We start from the raw sequence: 27,054 nt of genomic DNA on the forward strand, positions 1-27,054 counted from the left end.
ATTTATTTTTTTTTCCACAAAAACTTTTTTTCCGAATTTTTTTTTAGAAAAATTTTAATTAAACAAAAGTACGAAAATAATTAGTTGGAGCCTCTTTTTCAAATAACAGACATGGTATGTGAAATCATTACTATTCGTAGTATACCAATGTTCGTAGATTTCGTAGGTACAGGTTAACCACGAAAATGTAAGTTTTCCCCAATTCACGAAAATTGGTATACCCACGAAAATAAATGAATCCATAGTAATCTATTTTACATTGATTATTATTCATTTTTTTAAGAATTCCCCTTGCACTCCCTCGAAATCACAAACTTTTGAAACAAACTGTGCGCAGTCCCTTTATTGAAAACGTCAAATGACTGAAACCACCTAACACGCCAATTTAACAAAACACTATTGTTCAGCAACAAAACAACACTTCTTCCCACGTACGACAGTTTCAATTCATTAACTGGTTTGTTTTCAAACCTTTTTTTTTTAAACTCTCATTTTTTTGAATATATATTTGGTATTTTTAATCATAATTATAAAATTCGTTCATCTAAACTTTAAGCTTTCTTTGTATTTACAATTAATATATCTGAAATCTGCGAAATGATTTCAGTCCTCATAAGTTCACGATGTTTGTAAACTAACACCTGCATGCTTTGAAAGAAAAGACATGCAGATGTGGGAATGTAAGAAAAAGCCTGCCTGCTGCCTAGCAACTGGTGCAAATAAATATTCCGTCCGCCCATAAAACACTGAAATATTCTTTATAACGGTAATAACCACCTGAACACATTTTTTTTTATTTGAATTGCAATTTCTCAGATTAATGTCATAAGGATTTTGTTTAAAAGGGGCATAAAATTATAGAGAGAATATGGAGATGAAGCAGAGTTCGATTTTTTAATCCAAATTATTTAAGTTTGAATGATTTATGGACAACTTGATTTCTAAACAACAAAGATTATGGATCATGATGCCGTTACAAAGTTTGTTTTTTAGAAATAACAATGATGATAAAAGTCTTATTATAATATGAACGATTATTTACTTTTAAATGTTTTCTTTCAGCCATGAATAAGGAAAAAATAGGTAAAAACGCCTATTGAAATTTCTTTTAAACCGAATTGAATTGCAAAACTTTTGCGTATTATGTAAAATAATGTGTAGGTCAACTATATAATGTTTCTACATAAGGAACACTTTAATTGTTTTCAAAGTAATATTGTATTCCTTGCTGTGATACATAAAACTACAAATTATCATTTCTAAAGGAAAGGATTCATTTTGAAGAATCGAGGTGAAAACGTGAAATATTTCTGATGATACTGAACAATACTAATTTTTTATGACAGATTCACATAACATGAAGACAATATGGAAATTAGATTCAGCGTTGGCGTCAAAATGAAGTTTTTAGTATTCATAACCTTTCTTCACGCCGCCATTGGCGTAGATGACATTTTGAATGGACAACAGTTATCAAACAGATTAAAAGAGATAAAGAGAGGAGTAGGAGTCGATCATATGCAGGTAGAATAATTGTACTTCATATACGAGGTGCTGGATTGGGGGTTCTTCATTTCTGTATTCTTTATTTTTTTTAGGCCATTTTTCTCTTTTTCTTGATATGTTTTGCTCATAATTTTCTATTCTTTATATTTTAGCACCTCATAATTCTCTATTCTTTTATTTTTTAGTTCATTTTTCTCTATTCTTTATATTTTTTGCCCATTATTCTCTGTCCTGCAAACCCCAATCCACACCCTCATAAACATGTATGTTTCAATAAACTTTGCTCTCGATATTGTAATTCAGTAGTTGTCGTACACTTGGTTCTTGTCTAGCCTGTAATTCAGTGGTTATCGTACACTTGGTTCTTGTCTAGCCTGTAATTCAGTGGTTATCGTACACTTGGTTCTTGTCTAGGCTGTAATTCAATGGTTGTCGTACACTTGGTTCTTGTGTAGCCTGTAATTCAGTAGTTGTCGTACACTAGGTTCGTGTCTAGGCTGTAATTCAATGGTTGTCGTACACTTGGTTCTTGTCTAGCCTGTCATTCAGTGGTTGTCGTACACTTGGTTCTTGTCTAGTCTGTAATTCAGTGGTTGTCGTACACTTGGTTCTTGTCTAGCCTGTAATTCAGTGGTTGTCGTACACTTGGTTCTTGTCTGGCCTGTAATTCAGTGGTTGTCTTACACATGGTTCTTGTCTAGCCTGTAATTCAGTGGTTGTCATACAGTTGGTTCTTGTCTAGCCTGTAATTCAGTAGTTGTCGTACACTTGGTTCTTTTCTAGCCTGTAATTCAGTGGTTGTCGTACACTTGATTCTTGTCGTTCATATTTGTTTTTCGTAAATCGTATTTTTATTAACTAGGTCGTTAGATTTGTCGTATGAATTGTTTTACATTTTGCATGTCGGGGCCTTTTTAATTGCTGACTATTCGATATATCGTTTTCATTAGTGCAACCATACGCTGACCTATAATAATTGCTTATAGCCACGTCATTTGCATTCCAGTGGATAGTTGTCTCATTGGAAATCATACCACATCTCCTTATTTTTATATGTATGTTTGAATGTTTATCCATTACTATAAAGTATTATCAATTATGTTGTAGGAATGAACTTATACATAAACTCAAAACTACATATTTCATTTAGCTGAAAATCTACCCACGCATGATAACTAATATGAACAACGTGATATAACAATAGGAATTATTAAACTACTCATCAGTCATGTCATCACGAACTTAAACGAAAATCAGAACAAAAGATAAAAAACTTCGACGTATAAAATTACATAATTTTGCCAGTGTCAATACAGTTTTATAAGATCCGTTAATTAGTTATAATTATAGGAGACACAGATTTAAAGTTTTAAGTCCTTTGTCGCGAACGATTTGTGTAACAAAATAGTGAATGGTTCATGCCAAAAATGTTCTAGGTTTAAAGGTTAATGTAAAGCACGAAAATCTTGGGAACACAAAGCAAAATTTAAAAGACATAAACATATTTCGACCTTCAAGTCTCTGTCAAGTTTGTTGTGCCGACTACAATGATCTATACACTGCATACTACTATTGGCATACTTAAAACTTATATCTTTTACAGTTACATGTACTATAATCACAAGTTTTTCTACAATGTACTTGTTGGATTCTGTAATTTGCTACATGTACCCCGTCTTAGGACCTTTTGAATTGGACAGGTACAATTCAAGGTAAAACAAAACAGGAAAATGAACAACATTAATAACGATTCACAAAGTTTATAAAGAGTGTTTTGAAAAAGTTCTGTCATCTTCAGTAGCAAGGGTTACAAGCTAAATAAACTAATTCAGTTTAAAAGAAGGTTATTTCTACTAATCACGTTTTTAATTACTAACCGACCTCTAACAAATACTACCGACTTATAACATATCACATTATTTATCGTGTCCTCATATCATGAATATGCGTTTAATTTACCACTGGACTTAACACAGCCATCCATGATCATCACACAAGGTTTCTGATATTTTTGTATGTGTTTTCAACTAATACCTGAAGCTACCTTAGATATTTTTCTATGGAAGCGAGCAAATTATAGCCATTTTTCTAAATTAAATGCCGTCTTTTTTCTTTCCTTGTTCAGTTTGTTATTGGCCATCCTGTTGGTACAAGGATCTGCATAGTCAGTTTGTATATTGTCTAGATAGGCAACAAAAGAGGGGGATGTGGTTATGGGTGTATTATGTCAGGCTGTCTGGACCATGTTTTGTTCTAGTTTGTTTTTTTCGTCTGTTCATTCGTATTTTAATTCTTTGGAAGAGTCCAAGTGGCGCGTGTGGTCGTTTGTATTGTAGATAGTTTTTGTTGGTTATTTCTGTTACACCTTTTAAGTATTTAATCTGATACAGCCTACTGCTATAATTTATCAGTAGATTAATGTAAACAGTGCATGTGCATAACTTGACCATGGGCGTACGAGTAGACTTGAAAGGGGGAACCTCTGAACGTGAAAAGTAAAAAAAATGATAGTGTATTAGTGTAGAAGTTAGTCAGCGTCCTCTTTCATTTAACATTTTTTATTTTCAATATTTTTTTGCCAAAAAGGATCACCCTTGCTGCCCCCACATTCCTGCTTGATTTAAATAATCTTATTTCCAAGTTCATTTTATAAACTTTGTTAGACCATCTTTTATAGGAAGTATACAATAACATAACTTTTAACACGAAGACAGACGACGGAAATGAATTACTTCAAAAAGTAAGTATAATTATAATATATCATTTTATTGCTCTTTTAGTTCGAAGTCTACATTTATCTATGATCTGCTCCGGATATATATATTTAAATAAAACACGCCCACTAACCCAATATCAAATATGCAGGGTCTCAATGTGTTTGCTTTTAACCAATGATATTCCTAGAAATATATAGGAGATAAGATAAATATATGATATTAGGTCAATGTCAGAAAAATTTTAACTGTTTTTTATGAGACTTAGAAACTGAGGAAGGGCGAGGTTTTCGACTTTTTCGTGACGAATTAAAAAAAAAAGTTGATATTTACCTGACATTAACCTAATATTGTTTTTATAATGCAGCCAAAATTTGCTTTAATTATAGTTTAGAAAATGTTAACACAAAAATAAAACGTATTTTCCATCCCAAAACGAACTCCGAAATATGAAGTTTAGTTAAGTGATGTGACGTGAAATCGACATTGCACTTTGTTACTTTATGTAGAAGATAAAGACAACAGGAAGTTTTCGAGCTGCAGTACAAACAAATGTATTGTTATGTTATCGGTTCATTTCACCATCATCAAGGAAATATTTTTCCCTAATATGAGGGTGTGGATGGGGTTTACAGAATAGAGAATAATGGGCAGAATGTGCAGCATAAAGGGCAAAAAATATAAAGAATAGAGACAAATAGGCAAAAAAAAAAGAAAATAATGGGGTGCTAAAATATAAAGAATAGAGAATAATGGGCAAAAAATATAAAGAACACAGAAAAATAGCATAAAGAATAAAATAATACAGAAACGAAAGACCCCTATCCAGAACCTCTAATATGGTTAATGCATCTCTCTTTTATGTTATTCTCTATCCTGTGTACCCACACGATCAATATAAACTGCAAGTGAAATTGAAAACCATTTCGGTTTATAAAAAAGAATATATATATATACATGTATATAATTGAATTATTACATTTAGATACGAACAAGTATATCATCGAGTTTAAGTGAACTGAAAAAAAGCTTGGACATTGTCGCTGAAAAGGTCCTTGAAGAGGAAGCTTCGTTTTCCAAAACATCGTCTCTGCCTCAATGTTGTCGGAGCAGTGCTTCCTATCAATATGATCCAAAGTTCAGAAAGGAGGTATTTATTTTCAATATACTTTACACAGACCGCCAATGACCTAAGGTGGTATATATACGGTCAGTAAACAGAAGCGGATTTAGGGGGGGGGGGGGCGGGGGGGGGGGGGGGGGGCAGGATCCCTAATGGAGCTACATATAACGTAAATGCATATACTTTTACCATATCAAACTCCTAACGTCGGCTAGTTTACGGCCCCTTTTTTTCAAAATCCTGTATCGGCATCTGGTAAAGAGAGGCGAAAGATACTCAAAAATCGACCGAAAACAAACTGACAATGCCATGGCAAAAAAAAAGAAAAAAAAAAAAACAACGAAGACATACAACAGTACACATCTATTGGCAATATTTCAGGCATGGTCAGGAGGTAAATAAATAAACAATAATTACAATAGGTAAGTCCTGTAATAAGGATCGACAGGGATTAATGCTGGAAATTTAGACTGCCGTAATAAAATGAGGGTATATTTGATAGGGACAGAAATTTTGCCTTGCAACAGTTCCGAACTCGCAAAGAGTTGTTTCAGTTAATGTGCAGAGCGGGCACTCTCTCTAAACGAGGCATCAGATTTAACGTCCCCGTGGAGTTCTAAACGGAAGTAGCGGCGTATTTATACATCCCGCACAACCAAACGTTCGTACATTCAAAAGGTTTTACTACCGGTCGGAAGAAGACCAACTGTGAGTGACCATATTTCTATTCAAAGTCATCCTTGGGATCCATATATCCATATACAAAAATATTGATGATCGTGTATATTCCATTAGGTCAATGCATGTGTAATTATTACATCCTGCCGAAAACCATAAAAATTGCATTTTGGTTTCAACAGGACATGACTTTCTCTTACTAACTTTGAAAAGTTTACGTCTGCCGTGCCGTTTTTTATCGGGCAATGTCAGGGACGAGAACTCCTTCGAACATCTTATGATAAATATATTTGTTAAGCACGGAGCTTCGCACAACTGTTACATCTGAAATCTTAAGAAGGAAGGATATATTTTAGCAACAATGCGCAATTTGGAGTCGACTTATTATTCTATATTATTCAGTAAAAGGATTTATTATAACATGTGTTATGTGGAAAACTATAAAAATTGCATTAAAAGGTGAAATTATATAAAGTGAAGATCCGGCTAACTTCAAATGAAATATAGGTAATAAAGTTCAGTCATTAACTTTAATCTGATATTAGATTTGGTAGATACACTTAAGAAATGAGATGCAGATATTAACCTTTTTATAACACTTATTTTTAAATGTGATTTAAAGTAACAGGGGATTCCCCTTCACTATTATTTTTTCATTTTTTTATTCAGATCAATGTTAAATGACAGGTTAACAGTTTAAACGAAAAGTTATTTAATTTCTAATTTAAGTAAAAACTGTATTTACTCAAATATGTGAACAAAGCCAAACAATTGAAAGCTTGGCCCACATTCACCTTTACGGTAACTATCATCGAAAAGAAATCATCTGAATTTTGTGCAAAACCTAATTGGTGAGTTAGTGCAAAGTTTAAATTAAAGAATTTAATTGAAATATAATAGTACAAGGATAGAAATAAATCTTATCTCATACAAATACATGATTTTGTCACGAAAACATTGTTGAACACCTGCCAATCCTTTGCTTGTATAAACACTATTGTGTAAAACTCTGTCAGTCGTTCATTTGCTGTCTTATTGACACACAATGTCTTATTGACACACAATACACCAAAATCCCACTCATTACAATTTATTTATTTAAATAAAACTTTAAAAAAGAACTTGAATGTATACATACTTCGAATTCCCATAAAGACCTTAGATCTATAATTTGATTTTGATTTTACACAATTATAATTCTTAAAATATGTAAACTAACATAATACAATTTCTATTAAGTATAACTATAGTTGTATATATATATTATATCATATTTTTTTTTTGCGTAGGTAGATTTTGGTACGGCATGCGTTATTAAGTCTTCCCTAGCTGTTAATGAGGCATTATACCCACCAGCCCAAATCGGTATGACCATGAAAAACAAATACGAAAATAACAAAAATATCTTATGGCAACACTACAGTACAATTGAGGGAACTTCAATAATATACCCCGCAACAAACTGGACCAAATGTAGCGATTTTGATCCCAGATGGAGGTAACACTCTTAATTTTTCAGACAAGATATATGGTTGTGTTTCTTATTCAATCTATAGTGACTTGTTGAAATAGGAACTTTTTTAATAATGTTTGTTTATAGCATGGTTAGGTAAAATATAAGTAAACAGTATTGGCAGGATGTCGTAGACAATTGGTATTTGGCTATCAATTACTAAAGTATCTCATAATAATAATTTCAGGCGGAATATAAGGTCTTGCATTAGTGAATTTTGAAAATTTTTCTTGAAATGTTAATATTGGCAATCAGGTGTACATTTATCTTTGCAAAACTTAAATAAAGTGAAACTTTGATTGATGGTGTGTTGCTTGCTTTACGTCAGTAACAACTATTTCTTACATATTCAGGACGAGAACAAATTAACAGTTGGTGTACTTTACTGACTTTATTAATTACGTTCTGTAAGTCAGGTCAACGTGGAAGAATGGCTAGAAAGTTGACTGCCACAGGAAAATGAGTGCGTGTTGTATAGGGGGAAACAGTTTGCATTGCAACAGGCTAACTGTGGATCCTTTAAGAGTAATTACAAAAATTAATAACGAGCAGAATCCTAAAAGATTCATCGGAGTTTACATCCCTATTCCGATAGAAAGTCAAGCATACGCTCTTCTTTGGTAAAGGTACAGAACTTTGGTATCTTTCGCCTCTCTTTTACTACAAGACCATCTTCGCTAGCCAAGGGTTACACCCAAACCCCTCCTTTTCACCCTTGGCAGATCAAGACAGAATTTGCGTATTCAGCGTTGTGCCATCTTACCACACAGAAAAGTCGTGTCTAATCCGTTTACATCGTTCTTGACCAATGACAGCACTTGTACTATCTTTAGCTGGGAGGTGTAAAATGACCTAGGTCCAGTGTGTACTAATTTCGTGAAGCAGACAACGCATATATACGTTTCCATTACGACGTTTTGCACGAGAAAATAATTAAAATAACAAAGAACTTCATTTAGTTCATTGAGAAAGTTTCACTAAATATCGTCTTATGTTTTTGGGGTAAAGACTCGTGGCAAAATATGCATGGGGAATTCACCAATTGTTTTTTATATTTTCACATTTTTTCACAATATACGTGATCATCTTAAAGGGGCTTTCTGGTTGGATGCCAGTTACACTTGATGTGCAGGATTTACACCGATAGAAATCGCTACCTGTTGTATCCAAAATTTTAGCTTAATCTGCCAAGTGTGAGGAAGAAGGGGTTTGGGTCGTGACCTTTGGCTAGTAAAGAAGTTGCTAGACAAGAGAAGTCCAGGGATGACCATATTGCTATACACAGGTGAACTCTTGAGGTCGTGGAACTGTCATATTACATGTACATGTAGGCATAAATTTTATAGATTCCTGCACCAAAGTTACAAGATGCTAATTGCATATTTTCCGTCCCTTTATTGTGATGTTTTTTGTATTCATAAGCAAATATCTAATATCTAATGAGATATACTATATACCTCCAAAAAAGGGAAATAAGATACCAAGTAGGCATTGAAAACTTAGTTAGTTGAAGAGAAAATGACAACGCCATGAAAAATAACACACACACACAAAAAAACCCAACGAAAACACAAACAAGTCCACAATACACTACATAGAAAACTAGAGACGGAGCAAGACGAACAAAGGTTCGATACTATTATTGTTTTGTGTTAATGGTTAATTACTGCCTCGTGGACGTATACAGCACATCAACATACGCATGGGAATCAATTAATGAAAAATACCGTATTGTACATAGCAGGTTGTAGTCAATTTTTTCATTTCATGTATTTCAGGCCTGAATTCTCCGCAACAGCATCACCGAGACCTAAAGACATTGTTATAGTAATTGCCTCAACACAGTCTATGAAGGCACCATCGGGTGTTTTAAACAAACAGAAGCTAACTGTTGCCAAAGAAGCTGCACATTCAGTCATAAATACACTAAATCCTAATGATCGGGTACGTTTATTGTGACTTTAGTTGTGCAATAAATTTGAAAAAAAACACTCCTTAAATTGTATGCGTCCAAAGCGCGCTTTTCTGGATTTACCGCCATCAGAAATGCTGATGTTACATGTCTTAATAAATTAATAACACAACTAATTTAAATATGATATACAATAAATAGCAATTAAAAGGCATACAGAGTAGGAAAAAGACAATATCATGGCGAAAAAAAGATGGAAAGACGAACTACAATATACAAAACATTTTACCGAAAACCTAAGATTAAACAATAGTAACATAACTGAAAACTTCAAATATATTGAAAGTGTGTATCATGAGGATAAAACCAGAAAGAAGAACGGGGCGTTGTCAGATAATTGTAATGTTCTAATCTTTGAGGGTCTTGATTGGGAATCATATAATTCTGTATTCTTTAATTTGTCATGTCATTTTTCTCTTTTCTTTTAAAATTTTACCAAATATTCTCTATTCTTTATATTTAAGCACCTCATTATTCTCTATTCTTTATTCTTTATTTTGCGGAACTAGTTTTCTTTATTCTTTTATTTTGGGGTTCATTTTTCTTTCTGTTCTTTCTTTTTTTTTACTAATTTTTCTGTAGTATTGGCTAATTATTCTCTATTCTGTAAGCTCCATCCAGAACCTCATCTATAAGCTTGTCCGAAAACATAGACTAGTATTGCAAAGCAATGGGTAAAGCAACATAAAACGTATTGAAATTCGACTAAGCGACTAAGCTTTAACACTTTTCAAGTTACACAGGTCTGTGCTAAGAGTAAATTTTGGGGTGTAACCACGGCTATTTTTGCCAAATGTTATTATGAACATATTACAAGCTAATAAATGAATTGCTTATTTTTTCAAGGTTTCTGCTATCTCCTTCAATTCGGTCGTCAAGAGTGAACCCGGCTGCTATAGTGATACGTTGGCTTTTGCAACAAAACAAAATATAAAGACAGTAAAGGAATTCGTTAGTCTTATACCAGATTCTAATATAAATTATCAGAATTTTGAAAATGCACTTACGGCCGCTTTTTCATATTTTAAATCTTCAAACAACGACAGTGTCTCAGAAAGAGGTAATGATACAAAAACTTTAATTTATGATTATTATATAGTATTACCTTTTACGGATGGATGGATTGATTAACGCCTTACAGTACATGCATGTATAAAACCCCAATCAGTATGTTAATAGATTACGATTAATTCTGACTCTATGCGACTGTCATACAAGTGAGAGGTTAAGCTAGCTATAAAACCAGGTTTTATCCACCATTTTCTACATAAGGAAATGTCTGTACCAAGTCAGGTATATGACAGTTGTTTTCCATTCGTTTGATGTGTTTGAGCTTTTGATTTTGCCATTTGATAAAGGACTTTCCGTTTTGAATTTTCCTTGGAGTTCGGTATTTTTGTTATTTTACTTTTTTGGATGAATCGGATTTTTAACATTTATAACCGCAAGGTAAAATTGAGAATGGAAATGGGGAATGTGTCAAAGAGACAACAACCCGACCATAGAGCAGACAACAGCCAAAGGCCACCAATGGGTCTTCAATGCAGCGAGAAACTCCCGCACCCGGAGGCGTACTTCAGCTGGCTCCTAAACAAATATGTATACTAGTTCAGTGATAATGAACGTCGTGCTAAACTCCAAATTATACACAAGAAACTAAAATTAAAAATGATACAAGACTAACAAAGGCCAGAGGCTCCTGACTTGGGACAGGCGCAAAAATGCGGTGGGGTTAAACATGTTTTTTGAGATCTCAACCCTCCCCCAATACCTCTGTATTTCGCCAATGTAGAAAAAATAAACGTACACCATACATATAACAGTCCGCACAAGTCTAAAATTGGTTCAGAAGAGTTTATATATTTAAAATACTACCTGAAACGAACCGATCAAATATGAAAAAACCCAGCTTTTCCCTATATTTACCTTTACCAGGAACGCTCTAGATAACCCTAAATCATTGACAAAAATGGATGTAACAAAGATGTTGGAGCTGTAAGACAAAAAGAGACGTTAAAAGAATAGCATATCAACCTAAGTTATATATGCCTGAGGTATATCGACAATGTTGAACATGTTGATTTTATAAGGTACAATTCTATAACCTTTAGATTATAATATAAACATAGTGATATGTGATATGTTTGCCACTAAGACAACTACATACCTGCTAACCTCTGAAACCTTCAAAGAGCGAGATCTCCCTCTCAGCTATGACAGCTGAGGGGGAGATTTTGTGCGAACGACATTTTCAAGTGAAATATATGACGTGTTTATTTATTCATCTACGAAACACATATAAGAGTTAATAGATATACTTTGTTTCTTTTAATATGATTATATCCTACAGAAGGTGTGTTGTTTATTTCTTTCCTATTTCATCATCTTTGACATTTGAATTCCATCAGGACAACATTTCACCCGACATACCTATGTTAAAAGAGAGCAATTATGTTGTCACAGATTGTGCATGATGTGTGTGCTCTTATAAAGTTCTCTGAATTTGGTTCAATACATACCTTATAAATTTCAATATAAACATTGAATAGAAGTATAGATCTTTTAAGTGATTTTTAAAATATAATCATTTTTTTGTCTTAAGGCATACAAAATCTTTTAATTGCCATCCTTTTATGATTCTTTGTTTAATTTGTATTTAGTTTATATTGTTTTATCAATTCACATTGTTTTAAAATTTCTTTCAAATGTTTTTAATAACACAAAGTTTGAAGCAAAAGTCGTTAATGATTGTTAATTAGTACTATGTTTGACACCCAAGCTGTCAACATGGTCAAGTGAAGCCATTTAATTTCACATGGTCTGTGATTTACAGATAAAAACAACCCTCATCAGTGACACAAAAACGTATTTAATGTTGCAGTTCTGCCAACTTTTAAGAGGCTGGTAAAGGGTTATTTTCGTGCAACGTGATCGCCGTTTTTTATTTTACGTTCAACGTGTTTATATTTTTTTATTTGATGTTCAGTCGTGCAAGACAGGTGCCTCGTTCAACGTGTTCTGCTTACTTAATTTTACGTGCATCGTGAATTTCAAATGCTTATTTTGCGTGCTCAGTATTTTTCAAATAAATTTCAAACACTAGGCAGGGATCGTCAAGTAAAAAAAATGATTGAATTTTGTTTTTTGATAAAGCAGAAAGGCCTATGATGTTGTTCCTTTATTTGCATTTTAAAAGTTAAGAAGATCGTTATATACTTTTTTAAAAGCCGTAAACCATTTATATCATAAATGTGTATACTTAATCCGGAATATTAAGTAAAACAGAGAGTTTATATATACAAGAGGACAGTGGCTCAGTCACAAAAGGTTCACATCAAAGTCTTTATTTTTCGTGCAACGTTCATGACAGAAATTATTTCACATTCAACGTGAAATTATGTCTTATTTCACGTTTTTTCCCTGCAAGCGACCCCTTTACCACCCTCTTTTAATAATGCAAATGCGTGAGATTTGGCCAAAATCGTAAAGATCAAAGAGAAAAAACAATAGATCAAATGAAAATGCCACCAAATAAGAAATCAAATAAGCATGAAAATGCGTGAGACTTGGCAGCCCTGAATTGTTGACTTGTCATTCAAGGTTGAAATATCCAAAAGCGGGAGATTCTATACTCCCGCGCGGGAGGGTACCGGCAAGCGGGAGATTTCCCGAATTTCGCCATTTGAGCGGGAGTCTCCCGCTCAAAACGGGAGGGTTGGCAGGTATGCAACTATATATAGGTATGTCTAGAGAAATATTGCATAAAATTGTTTTAAATAAAAACTAGGGCGTTGAGTTAACCCTCAAAAGGACCCCCCTTCCCGTCTTACAATAGTATTTGTATATATTGGAATATCTTCCTGCAAACACATAAGTAGGTTCGATAAGGCTTTAAAAAGACCACTACTTCTAGCTAAAATTTAAAATTAGGATGTATTTACAAAGATCACAACGAATCATAGCCAATACAATGACTAAATCTATATTTTTTGGCAATTTGGGAAATATAAAATTAACGCTTTTAAACAAAACAGTTCAATATAACTTTCTTACATAACTTTTCATCGTCTTAAAACTTTGCTTATCTTAAAGAAATTGAACTTAATAATAGTGGCCAAATATTACGCTTACCCAACTAACGCCTTTGCTTATGATACTATTTCATTATGCACATCGGTCCTTAGATTGTGCAAATTTTCATTAATATGTCTGGGGCCGTTTAGGAACAGAAGCGTTTACATGCCCCTTGACATACAAGAAGACCGAGAGACAGAGTGTTTCTTTTTGTGGTATATAATTCCCTTTGTTTGCAAGATTTTTAAGACACTCAGTAGCGCGTCAAATTTACATTCGATGGCAATTATTTGATTTTTACTTTCATCATCGAATCATTTAGTTTCGTTTACTGATCAACGTCTAGAAAAATCAATGTTTTGTTTGTTTTTCAATTATAAAGTATTTCTTATCTTAGATCAGTTAATTTTATTCGTTACTGATGGTGAAAAGACACAGGGCAGGGATCCAGTGGAAGTTATAAGAGATGAAAATATGAAACTTCAGAATAGAGTTGTTGTGTTTACTTATCTTCTTGGTCCAGGTTTGTAGATTTGAACAATTCATATTAATTGAATTGATAACACTAAAACATTTGTAATCAAAATTAAGGTTAACATTCATGGACGGTTATAGTATTATCTTTTTCCAAGTTATAATGTATCTGTTTTTCGTACTCAAGTTATCCCAATAAAATTGCCAATAAAATTGTTGTGTTGTGTTAACTATTGTTTGTTTTTTATCGTTTAACGTGTTTCGTTTTTGAAATGGTAATATTAGTTTGAATTTCATTTTGGTATATTTCGCCTTTCAGATTATTTTAAGGGGGTACCCAACATTTTGACTGAAAAAAATTTGGCTCGTTTAATTTTCTTAAAATTTTGACAAAATATTTACTTTGACCTGTTGACAAAAATATAAAAATTTCAGGCAATTTAAACCACACAATTTACAGGAATAATTTCATTGGATATATAGCAGTTTGACAAACACTAATTTTGATCATTGAGAAGCTTGATTTCACTTTACTAATAGTAACTGATTAAAATGTTCCGATGATTTTTAAAGAGATAACTTCCTTGTGTGTTTTGTACCCCTTTATTGTTCTCAATAATGTACTAAAATTAGATAAGTTTTACAAACGACTAATGGGCAAAGATGTAAACATATACAGGTTACAGTTACGGTGACAGTAGTTTACCGATGTTCAAATCAATGTAAAAAGAAGAACAGAAACTGAGCGAATTGCAGCTTGAAAAAGATCCAGACCGGGTACATCGACACTACGATTTTCAACAATAGTGTAATCATTACCACAAATAATAAGTTGTAAGTGATATAAATCCCTGGGATACGAAATGTTCTTAATTATTATTTTGTTTTTATTCTTATTTGAATATTTTTGAACTACGACTTCAAGGATACATGTATATTCTATCAAACAAACTCAAACTGATGTTTGGACAGAAATATATAAATGACGTTTGAACATACTCAGTGGGCATATGCATATGTGTCTTGTGATTGGTAGATATATACTTTTATTGTCCATTTGGCTTGAAACTATCTAAATAAACTCACCATAGATACCGGGTTTATATTTTTTTATCCAAGACGCGCGTTTAGTCTACATAAGACTCATTAGTGACGCTCGAATAAAAAAAGATAGAACAAAAATTCCGAAAGGTTTTGCCAAATACAGCTAAGGTTATCTATTCCTGGGTCAGAAAATCCATAGTTTTTCAAAAAAATAAAGTTTTGTAAACATATACTTAATGATTATGCATATCAATGATAATTCATGTCAATACCGAAAAGTCTTATTTATCTTTATTGACATAATTGTTTCAGGCTCATCAGATAATGCAAAGAATCAGTTACGTGATATGGCTCTACAAATAAAGTCAAATACATCATATGGAGCTTTTCGGGTATGTTGGAATAATAAACATTTGTTAACAAAATAGTACAGTAAACACAGGATATTTGTCATGTAACAATTTAACATAATTATTGTATAAAATTTACCTTTTCAATGCGATGATATATATTGAACACACAGTAGCTCCCATGTATTGTGGTATTTATAAATTCATGGCTTGAAAACGGGTTAAGATGTTGTCGTTCCTGATTAAATAACATACTAGTTAACGGTACCAATGTGCTGCACCAGATGTCATTTCATATTACATTCATATAGTCATGATAGATTAGGGGCTATCACATCTGTATATTATTTACATCAACGCTGACGATTACTACAATAATTAAGTAATACGTAAAGGGAAATATATGCTTACCGTCAAAACGTTTACATTGCTAACAGTCATGAAAATATATATAAAAAGGAGAACAGAAATTTCAAAACTATTGGACTGCACAAGATACCACAAACACCATCATTACTGTATTCAATTAATAAACGTTAAATCAATGAAAACGCCAACAAACAACAAATGATCCAAAATTCCATACTTGGTAAGTGCACAATTGTGGTGGGAACATGATTATTAGATCGTTAAGAAAAGGTTGAACATTATTTAACAACCTACTGTTGATATATTAATTTAGTACATCATACACCCGTTCCGTCTAGATAAGACTGATCAGATGCGCTTTAATCAACCTATTGGGAAATCAATTACCCTGAAAATGTTAATATTTTACCGATGTGTAAATCCATCAATCAATAAAAAACGTTAAAATGTAGTCAAACAACAAAATCAAGGAGAATTGCATGAACTCCAAAAGAATCGAGCCCGATTAAGCGTCCATGCTATGGATGCCCAACCGTTATGCGAATCCAAACTTAGGGTCTATGCCTGCGGATATAACGCACATGTTTGTTTCGAATAATTCGATATACTATTTTTTCTAACTTGAAAGATAATTACCGTATTAATAATTTTCCTAGTCAGTCCTGACAAATGAGCTGTAATACTTCGTTAACAAGGCTTTCTACGACAGTGGCAATCATTTCTAAAAACTCACGATAGATACCAAGCAACTCATTTTGTACTTCAAACTCACTTTTCGTGAACACAAGATTCACACAATACTTGAATCAACTTAATGCAAAATATCTATAACTACACCTATTCCATATGATGTAGTAGGACAGTCTAATTCGGTTGGAAAATATCGTCAATTTTATGTAACATTGAAACAATATCTCTTCACATGTATATCCTTTTGTAGAATGGACAAAATCTATATTTGGAAAGTCTGAAAACACTTGCTATTGACATGTCCACATTTTACCTTCATCTTCGAAAAACTTCAGTTGATCCGATCTATACCGTCCCATATGTAGATCCTTTCTCCGGAATAGGTAAGTGTCTGATTATTTTTGCTGTTATATTATGTATACGAAGATAATTTTTCTGGAAAATGAGTAAAAATTCCTTTGTTAAAATATTTTTCCTAGCTTTATATAGTATAATCATCTTGTCAAAGCGGGGACCATATTGACAGAAAGGAAAATTAGATAGTACCGGTACCATTATAAAACGTCCCTGAATTTAAAGAGTCCATACCAAATTTTACTTTTTTTTCGTCAACATTCAATAACATATTTACCCGTCTTTGAGGGCCTTTCCATCTGTTTCAACAAAGCCGTTATCATGTTGATGATTATTTTATTTGATAAAAAGTGTAAGCTATCCTCGTGTAAACTATGGTGTCTGTTTCTTTTAAATTGTTTGATGCATTTTGTTGTTTACAATTTGTTTCGATTGTACGCAATTTTGTTATCTTTCTTTTTATCTTTTTTGCAATACTTTTTTTCTTTTCCTCTATTTTATCTCAACTATGCTAATATCTGCCAGTGACATTTAATTTCAAGCACTTCGTATATTCATATCTTTTTACTCGTTTTCAAAGTCAAACTCCCCGATATATCCTTACCTTCGATTTTGTTATCAAAGACAAGAACATTGATATATTCTTACCTTTTCTCTTGCTATCAAATACAAGCTCCTTATTACAATGTATATTCTTACCTTTAATCTTGTTGTCAAAGAAAAACCCCTTGATATTTTATTACATATTATCTTGCTATCAACGACAAGCCCCTTATTACAATGCATTTTCTTACCTTTAATATTGCTATCACAGACAAACCCGTTGATATATTCTTACCTATTATCTTGTTATCAAAGACAAATCCTTATTACAATGTACTGTGGATTCATTTATTTTTGTGGGTAACAATTTTCGTGGATTAAGGAAAACTTGCATATTCGTGGATATTTAATTTCGTGGTTTTGCCGAAGTCTGCAGACAAGCCTATAGAAAATTTGGTATTCGTTGAACATTTAATTTCGTGGTTCACCTGTACCCACGAAATCCACGAAAATTGGTATCCAGCGAATAATAATGAATCCACAGTATATATTTTTACTTTTGATTTTGTTATCAAAGACAAACCCCTTGGTATATCATTACACATTATCTCGTTATCAAAAACAAGCCCCTTGATATGTTATTACCTATTATCTTGCTATCAAAGACATGCTCCTTTTGACAATGTATACTCTTATCTTTGATCTTGTAATTAAAGACAAACCCATTGAAATATTCTTATCTATAATCTTGTTATCAAAGACAAACTCCTTAATACAATATATATTTTAACCTTTGCTTTTGTTATCAAAGACAAACCCCTTGATGTATTATTACATATTATCCCGTTATTAAACACGAGCCCCTAGAAATGTTATTACCTTTTATCTTGTTATCAAAGATAAGCCCCTTATTACAATGCATATTCTTACCTTTGATCTTGTTATCAAAGAAAAGCCCTGGATATATATACTTACCTATGATATTGTTATCAAAGACAAGCCCCTAAATATATTCTAACCTATTATCTTGTTATCAAAAAGAGGCCCTAGATTTATTTTCATATTTAATTTCATTATCAAAGACAATCCTATTGGTATATTCTCTTCTCTCATGGTTGTGGCATGTTATCTAATTCTTGCATGAAGAGATATTTCTCGTATTACACTGCACGGAGTGTGATACAAATAAGTTATACGAAAACAGCATTATTTTGATTGGTTTATCCAACATTACGAAACGATATTACGACATTTCCATTGGCTATTCGTTAGGTCATTGATGACTTTCAAAGGTTAAATTCGATGTACATTTCGTCCATTGTAACAGGAATATCTGATTTCTTCAAAAATGTACAAAACACTCACACTTTTCACCTGGAAATCCTTTTTTTTTGTAAAATTTTATTAAATTCTGAAATGTGCAAATGTTTCAAAATTTCTAATGTTAAGGTTTGACGCCTGAACAGGATATATGTCGTTATATTGGTTTGTACAAAAGACTAGATCAACTATTGGCGGAATGTTTAATTTAACACAATGAGAGTGTTGACCATAAGAGAAATAGGTTTAACAACTCTGACATGAGAATTGGATATCGCTTGATATCAACTTCTCACTCAATATAAAACCTATTTATTCATCTCTTATCTCGTTATTAAAGATAAGCCCGTGTTATATTCTAACAATTTATATCGTTATCAAAGAAAAGTCCATTGATATATTTTTATCTTTTTTATCTCATAATCAAATACAATGGTACATTCTTATCTTTTATCTCGTTATCAAATACAATGGTACATTCTTATCTTTTATCTCGTTATCAAAGACAATGGTACATTCTTATCTTTTAAGCTCGGTATCAAAAACAAACCCCTTGATATAGTCTTGCTTATTTTCTTGGAATAACAGACAAGCTCTTTGAATTTCGTAATTGCAAAACTCGTTAGTTTGGTTTTATTATCTTGTTTATGACGTACATTGTTTGTTTCCCTAACGTTTGTGTTTATTATTCAAACTAGGTTTAATGACGTCGATGTGTCGACAAGTCAGCATTACCAATGGATTTAACGGTATTGCATGTACGGATGTTAAAGTTAGTGAACTGTTAAAAGATGTTGAATATTTCGAGGAAGGAAATTCATCATATGCTTTCATGATTGACAAGACAGGCCGGACAATCGTTCACCCTTTACTTCCAGACCCTACATATTTGGAAACTGACCCTGTACTAGTTGACATCACAACCTTAGAAAGATCACCTGGATCAGACAGTATAATGTCTAATATCAAAAGGTAGTTTGCATATCACACTTATGAGAGCAATCATATCTCGGAAATATAATAGTATACTCGTTATCGTTGTTTGGTGAAAAAAGACCGGTCACATTTGTATATAATATAGCAATGATAGGCAAATATTTCACCAATAAACAGATACAAATAACAATGAAAAAACGGTCCTTATATTTGTATTTCAAATATGTATCCATACAAAATGAGGAAATGTGAAACTAAAAGAAGGTATGCGAAATATTCGAAGGTCACAAAACAAGAAAAGAAACGAAAGGACCTTGCAACATGTGATGAAGTTTATCTTACTTTAGTGTATATAAATACAAGGCGAATATGCCTATAAATCATTCGTAGTTTTAATTGTAACCTGTTGTTGGTATAGAATTTAGTTTCTAATGGAAACAATGCCAATATCGGATACGAAGGATAACTTGGATATTCAAGATACTTTTTTTTTTATTTTTTGTTCTGTTAACTGTGTTCCTTTCATTTAGGTCCTCTTAGTATCTTTTATTTTTTAAGCAAGGCAAATTGTTTAGAAGAAATAGAAGATAATATAGTACATGTATTATCTTTAGGTTGTTATCAAAAATATGTTAGAACGCGAGTCTCGTATACCAAATCATCATAAAAAAGGAGATAAAAGAGGGACGAAAGATACCAGAGGGACAGTCAAACTCATAGATCGAAAACAAACTGACAATACCATGGCCAAAAATAAAAAGACAAACAGACAAATAATAGTACAGATGAGGTATGATTGCCAGTGAGATGATACCTATCCACGAGAAACAAAAAGACGCGGAATAAAGCATAAGAACAATATGTAGAAATCAGATGGAAAGGGTTTCACTCATCTGAGCGGCCAGAAGGAAAAAAAAAACACTTAAAAAAGATTAAGGACACAAAATATCGATTTAAGAGTTCTATTCGTTTCTGAAAGTAAGTTCAAAGTCAACTGCAATCAATAAACACATCATCTGTTACAAGACCAAATGTTTGTATCTTTGAGGCGTTCTTTTGTTGTAGTGGACTGCCCGGCAATAAGACACTTCTCACCTATTTTACAATACCACGAGGTAATTTGATAAATGATGGTACCAGTTTCCGGATTGTAAATGCAACATTTTATTGGAGTCCGGTAAGTGTATTTTGTATAAGTTTATGGTAAATGCAAGAATGGATTGCCAAATTTGTTAATTCCTTTTCCTGCTATACGATTTATTAGATTTATAAAATCTCAAGCACTGTTTGTCCTTTAAAATAGAAAACCTATGTTTACTTTCCAGTACAAAAATAAAATGTAATACAAGTTTATTGGCCGTTGACCAATTGTAATGTTTTAAGAATGCTTTTATCTACACAAAACAAAATTTGTGGAAATTGCCTGCGCATTCCGATTTTGAGATCCAAACGTTCACACATTCGACATTTTTAATTTAAATTATGAAGATAGAACTTTAGATGGATGCTACTAGATGAACCTTTAGATAATGTTCATGCAAATTTTTGTAGTTCTTGAAATTATCGTTTATTCTTTTAGTCTAGAGAATTGTGTATGTCATGACTTTTGGCCGGTTGGATGACCTTAATTTTCAAGTCCTCAAGTACTGCCTCAAATAATCTGACCCTTGGCTAACAACTTATTTAAAGTTTCATGAGGGTTACGGATGTCTCTTTTTGGTCCAACGGATTATTTAATGTCAATGACAAACCGTACAGCTCGTCGACAAGTAGCATAGAGCCAAATATTATCGAAAGTATAAATGAACTATTTTGTAATTCCAAATAACGGAACAAAGGGACTATGATGTGTTCCTTATTATTGCCTCTTAGTTGAATCAGTTTTTATATATCAATATGCCTTCCAGTAACTACGATATGAAGGATATCGAAAATCCGGAGTATTACTTTCATTACACATACATGTTGGTTACAATGTATGAATAGTTTGACGGGGTTCCAAACCGTTTCAAGATGTCATACGAATCGCGATATTAAAACAGAAACCATTTGAACATGGTTAAAGCCGAAAAATAAAAGAGTAAAATATGTTATTGGGTTGAGTTACATAGTGTTTATTTTTACATTATTCATGTCAAAAAAATATGGTAGCCTTTATATTATAAGCTTTATAAAATTCACATTATGGAATAAATATTTCGCCAAACCATACATAATTAGTAAGTAAAATTTGATTATTATAATTATGCACGTATAAAAATCAACTTTTTTCATTTACATTGCTTATATTTGTTATAATTCCGTCAGGTAATATATTTAATAGGTAGAGAATATAGACTTCTCCATTTGCATTGTACTTGGAGATGAAAAACATTCTAAAATTTCTGAAAGTAATTTCCCAATATCCAGTGATGACTTGAAGAATTGTTTTATGTACCACAATAGGAGTCTTTCGGCTGACAATTTTCTTGACTGTAGGTTCAATTCAAGGAGGGTAACATTAGGTTTGTAACTTAACAATTTCTGTTCGTTTATATTCTGAACAATGATTGTCACGAATATATATATGATCAAAGGATGCAGAACACAGTGTTAACTCAAAATATCGAGAACGAAATTTATGTAATGACGGTCGCCATCTTCTAGGAAAAAAGTTTCCTTAGTACCCTGTTGTTTTCGAAATATTAACACGAAGAATTTGTTAGGTATACATCAATGAGACAATAATCTGATAATACAAACACTTCTTTTTTTATCATGCATATTAATATTATAGTCGATGAAATCTTTTCTAATTTTTTTTATTATTATTAGATATTGGAATATTGTTTGAATATACTTTGTTTTTTACATTTAAATTTTGCTCAAGATCTCAGACGGAAGCTTACTCTTACAGTTTCTTTTAAAACGTCGCATCCTGTATATTATATGTAAACGTCAAATCAAATATTTTTGATTCGAAACTTCACATCCGGTATATTTTTTTTTTTTTTAAAAAGAAATATTGTTTATGTCGACGCGACAAAAAACCTACAAAATAAAAAATAGTGTTTTATTGTGATCATTACATTAACAACGTTAAAGGTACAAATTTTTCTGCACCAGATGCGCATTACGTCGATTAATGCCTCTTCATCGATGTTCGAGGCTAGAATATTTGAACATCGAAACGTTACCAAAAATGTCAAAAGTAGAGGCAAACGTAAACAATGAATCAGGGTTATCCATGAGGGATTAAGATACGAAAATATATATGCTTTTCAGAAAGAACCAGCATCAAGTTTACCCCATCTGCCTTCGTGTATCCGTTTCAGTACACTGATAAAGAAGAAACAGCCGTAGATATAGAAAACTATAAACGATTTTTTACCTCAACTTCGGCAGAAAATCCAGGATTTCAGGTAATTTTTTAGTACAGTATTATCTGAAATAAAACTTTCTTTGGAAAACGCAAATCCTCTTACAATATTAACAGAACAACTGTGAGCTCACGAATCCAAACCATCTTGATGGCAGTCTATTAATTTTCTAAAAAAGCCCTTCCTCTTTATCGGCTCGAAATAAGAATAGAAGATGCACAATGACGTTTGTGATTGAGATTCTGTAAAGGTATAGCCGAAATGAAGTCATTGTTTTAAGAAGACTTGAAGATGCAAGATGTTTACCATTTTTGCAACGTCAAAACGAACGAGGAATAAAAAACATAACGGAAAAGTTGTAGTTATATATCGACTCAGAAAGCGCAAGTATAAAAAAAGAAAATTTCTTTTTAACTAAATGAAAACTGCAAGAAATACAATATGCAATAAAAATAAACAGGAGCAAATAATGAATGCTTGAAAATTGCCTTCTGGAATCAGTATATAATTCAAAAAAGTTATGTTTCTCTCTGAAAAAAGTGTTTAGATAGATTTGTGTATGTTTGCATAAGGTTAAAGTACAATAAGAATTCAAACGCCAAATAACAATAAATAATCCTACTACAACTATTAAACAATGAGACTAGTTCGATTTAAAAACGTCAACATATCATATCAAAACCGATGAAGTATGAATATGAAGCATGATTACCGTGATCAAAACATAGAAAACCAATGTTAGGACCCGTCTCAAACTTACAGTAATGTGAGAGCTTTTTATCCATGTTGAAGGCCTAATAGTGACTTTGTTATGAGGAATGGCAAGAACAACGATTTGCTCTTCGTTCGTGTTTTCTAGGCGAGTGGTATGATTTTGTGTCGGGAAGTATTTCACCATATCGTTTTTTCTCAATTCTGTATGACAGATTAATCTATTTGCCAAATAAGATATGTTCAAGTATGTTAAATTAGATATGATACATATGTTTAAAAACACAAAGCTTATTTCATATGGAATACGAGATTTGATTATACTAGTATGTAAATTACAGTTTCTTCTAATTCATCATGTACTTCTACATAATTGTGATCACTTGATGCTCAAATAAAAAAAAAATGAACATCAAATCTCATACAAGTTTAAGAGAATTAATTACGACAAAACGCATAAAATCATGCCAAATCTGGCATATGCTATCTACATGTAAGACGTGGGGTTTACAAACCTTAGTGCTTCGAATATTTGTACATTCAATAAACATTTTTTTTTACAGAAAACATATCGTATAGTGGTCTTTCATGTCAAGAGTGCTTACTACTAGGCCGGTGTCACAAATTTTTTTTACAATCAATTGCTTGTTACATTACCTTCAACAATTGCATACTCCTTGTGAAGTATAAATATAATTTACAATACTATTGATAAACTAAATATAAAAAGTATCAACTTTAGACTAAATACTGTGATTTTACGTAACCATTAATTAATTTTCTTTCAATGTTTTAGTATTACACATTATTTTTTGTAATCTCTCTCTAATTAAAAGACAAAATACCTTAATGTCTTTTATTTTCTGATGCTTTTTGAAAATGTAAAGTGTTGGCTATAAAACAATGCAAAATTATAACTTTTAAATCGTATGAAAAAAGTAGATTAACAAAAATACCGAACTCCAAGGAAAATTCAAAACTGAAAGTCCCTTATCAAATGGCAAAATCAAAAGCTCAGTCGAATGGAAAACAACTATCATATTCCTGACTTAGTAAAGCATTTCTCCTTAGTTATGTAGAAAATCACCTGTATTTTATATAAACTTTCCTTTCATAAAGGACTCATGTTGACCTCTATGGATCTGTTGTCATTTGTCTTTTTGATCACTCTGACTGCTTTAATCCAGCAGTTAAACTCACTACAAAGAGGGGAGTTCTCCGTTTGGTAATATGGGATGTGAAAAAACACAGTCACGTCCAGTTGGAGTGTGGTCATTCTACGGAAAGGTGACTGCCACACTTTTAGAACGAGCACGTAACTATACAAAAAATTAAGAAGTCAACATTTTGCTTCTATTTAACATATCCTTTTTTGAAGTTGACAGTATCAAATTATATTCCTTTTACCCAGTCAACCAAGTTTGCACCTACCCTTTAAACATATTGTAAATTTGTTCTCGTCCTGATTATACACGAAGAATTTGTCAGTGAAAGTTAAGCTTATACAAATCAATCAATCCTTTAGTTCATATAAACAGTACTGAATGAGTTCGAGCGAAATGGCTTAACAGTACTGAATTTACCGCAAGTATTATATCTGATACTTCTTCTTATCTTGATTAAATATTTCCATAAATAAATGATATTTTAGATCATGTTACCATCAACACGATCGTTTCAGGCGGCAATTGGTCAATACGTGACAGAAAAGATCCAAATACTTTAAACATGAAATAATTAAGTCAGATCAATGCTTGATCAGATCCTGAACGTTTGCATTAGGTTTTGGATTTTCACATATTTTGACCTCGAACATCATCTTGTTAATCATGATTATTGACGAAACATTAATTGTCAAAATCTGTAGCAGAAAAATTGGTTACGTGAATGTTGAAATCAACGTTTCTTAGAAATAATAGTTTGTTTTTGTATGATGAAATTAAATTGTTTTATATCTTAGGAATCAGTTAGACCAGATGTTTGGGCAACGTATGAACTAGACAAATTCTGGAAGAGAACCAAATCATCTCATCTAGCATGGAGATATGTAGGAACTAAATCTGGCGTCATGCGTGCCTATCCAGGTGTATCATTAGAGAAAACATATGATCACAAAAAACGAGCATGGTAAGGGATAATTTAGTGTTGACTTTGTTGCCAAGGGGTGTTTTTTACGCAAAATATCAATATTAGTCCATTTGGTGAACACTTATCTTGAGAGAACAGCTACTTAGGTACTTTTAGCTTGAAACAAAAACATCAAATAATTTCTCAACGACCCACTTTTGTTTTCCTGCGTGAAGGTTTTAGAACATTTTAAATACTTGTTTTACTTTTTATTTTGCTTCTTAAGTAATCGATAAAAATACATATCTTGGAATTCACCTTATAACGCATCCACCTGAGGAAACAGAATAACAATAAACGTTCAAAAAACCAAAATGAGTCGTTCATTTATAATGTATACTGTAAATTCAGAAATTATTGCGTGCATTTATTATTGCGATTTTGTCATTTTGGACTAAAATGCGATTTTAATTTTGCGATATTGAGAAAAATCCTGTTAAATTCATATAAAAAATTTCAAAATGCGAGTTTAAATTATTGCGATTATAACCCTGTCGCATTTTTCGCAATAATAAAAACATCGCAATAATTTCAAAATTTACAGTAGGTAAAAGATAAAATAACAAAATTACCGAACTTTGAGGAAAATTCAAAACAGAAAGTCCCTTATCAAATGGCAAAATCGAAAGCTCAAACACATCAAACGAATCGAAAACTACTGTCATATTTCTGACCTGGTACAGTCATTTCCTTATGTAGAAAATGGTGGATTAAACCTGGTTTTATAGCTAGCTAAACCTCCCACTTATATGACAGTCGAAAAAATTTCATTGTATTACTGGTTGCAAAAAAAACCCAACATCAGATCGTCCCCTTTTAATTGTCTAATAATTGCTAGATGTTTAATTGTTATGAAAAAAAAGGGCAATGTAATGTGTTTATATTTTCCATGCACCTGTGCTTAGTTTTTGTGTGGTTTAAAAGTGTATTCTTATTTGTGGTACTAGTAACCTGATTCATTAATTAAAGTTTGTTTTCTGTTTTTATCCGTATTATTTTCTTTCACATATCGAGTTCTGTCTTTAATTGCTCATTGGTGTGTGTATTAAATTTTCAGGTTTAGACAAACCGTTGCACATCCCGAAACAATGTTCGTCACTCCGCCATACGATGACGCTTGGGGATCAGGGATTTTGATTTCTCTTGAGCATACAATATACAAAAGAAAGTAAGATGTTTCAGTCATGTCATTCTTTA

General features: G+C 32.3%; 1 protein-coding gene across 3 annotated transcripts in view; it reads left to right on the forward strand.

The window, feature by feature from the left end:
• Nucleotides 1-27,054, forward strand: part of LOC127710509 (VWFA and cache domain-containing protein 1-like) — a 165,492-nt gene that overhangs the window by 5,589 nt on the left and 132,849 nt on the right. For all 3 annotated transcript variants that reach the window (XR_007986212.1, XR_007986213.1, XM_052216432.1), the window contains exons 2-16: nucleotides 1,347-1,524; nucleotides 4,184-4,246; nucleotides 5,206-5,370; nucleotides 7,311-7,519; nucleotides 9,313-9,478; nucleotides 10,353-10,566; nucleotides 13,978-14,103; nucleotides 15,411-15,490; nucleotides 16,758-16,890; nucleotides 19,423-19,696; nucleotides 20,726-20,837; nucleotides 21,984-22,164; nucleotides 22,925-23,061; nucleotides 25,691-25,857; nucleotides 26,915-27,025. Coding sequence is in view for 1 of the 3 variants with exons in the window: in XM_052216432.1 (XP_052072392.1) it covers nucleotides 1,369-1,524; nucleotides 4,184-4,246; nucleotides 5,206-5,370; nucleotides 7,311-7,519; nucleotides 9,313-9,478; nucleotides 10,353-10,566; nucleotides 13,978-14,103; nucleotides 15,411-15,490; nucleotides 16,758-16,890; nucleotides 19,423-19,696; nucleotides 20,726-20,837; nucleotides 21,984-22,164; nucleotides 22,925-23,061; nucleotides 25,691-25,857; nucleotides 26,915-27,025 (2,294 nt within the window). In the remaining 2 variants the exon portion in view is untranslated. The remainder of the gene's footprint in view (nucleotides 1-1,346; nucleotides 1,525-4,183; nucleotides 4,247-5,205; nucleotides 5,371-7,310; nucleotides 7,520-9,312; nucleotides 9,479-10,352; nucleotides 10,567-13,977; nucleotides 14,104-15,410; nucleotides 15,491-16,757; nucleotides 16,891-19,422; nucleotides 19,697-20,725; nucleotides 20,838-21,983; nucleotides 22,165-22,924; nucleotides 23,062-25,690; nucleotides 25,858-26,914; nucleotides 27,026-27,054) is intronic.

Source organism: Mytilus californianus, unplaced genomic scaffold (genome assembly GCF_021869535.1).
Source record: "Mytilus californianus isolate M0D057914Y unplaced genomic scaffold, xbMytCali1.0.p SCAF_8, whole genome shotgun sequence".
Lineage (NCBI taxonomy): Eukaryota > Metazoa > Mollusca > Bivalvia > Mytilida > Mytilidae > Mytilus > Mytilus californianus.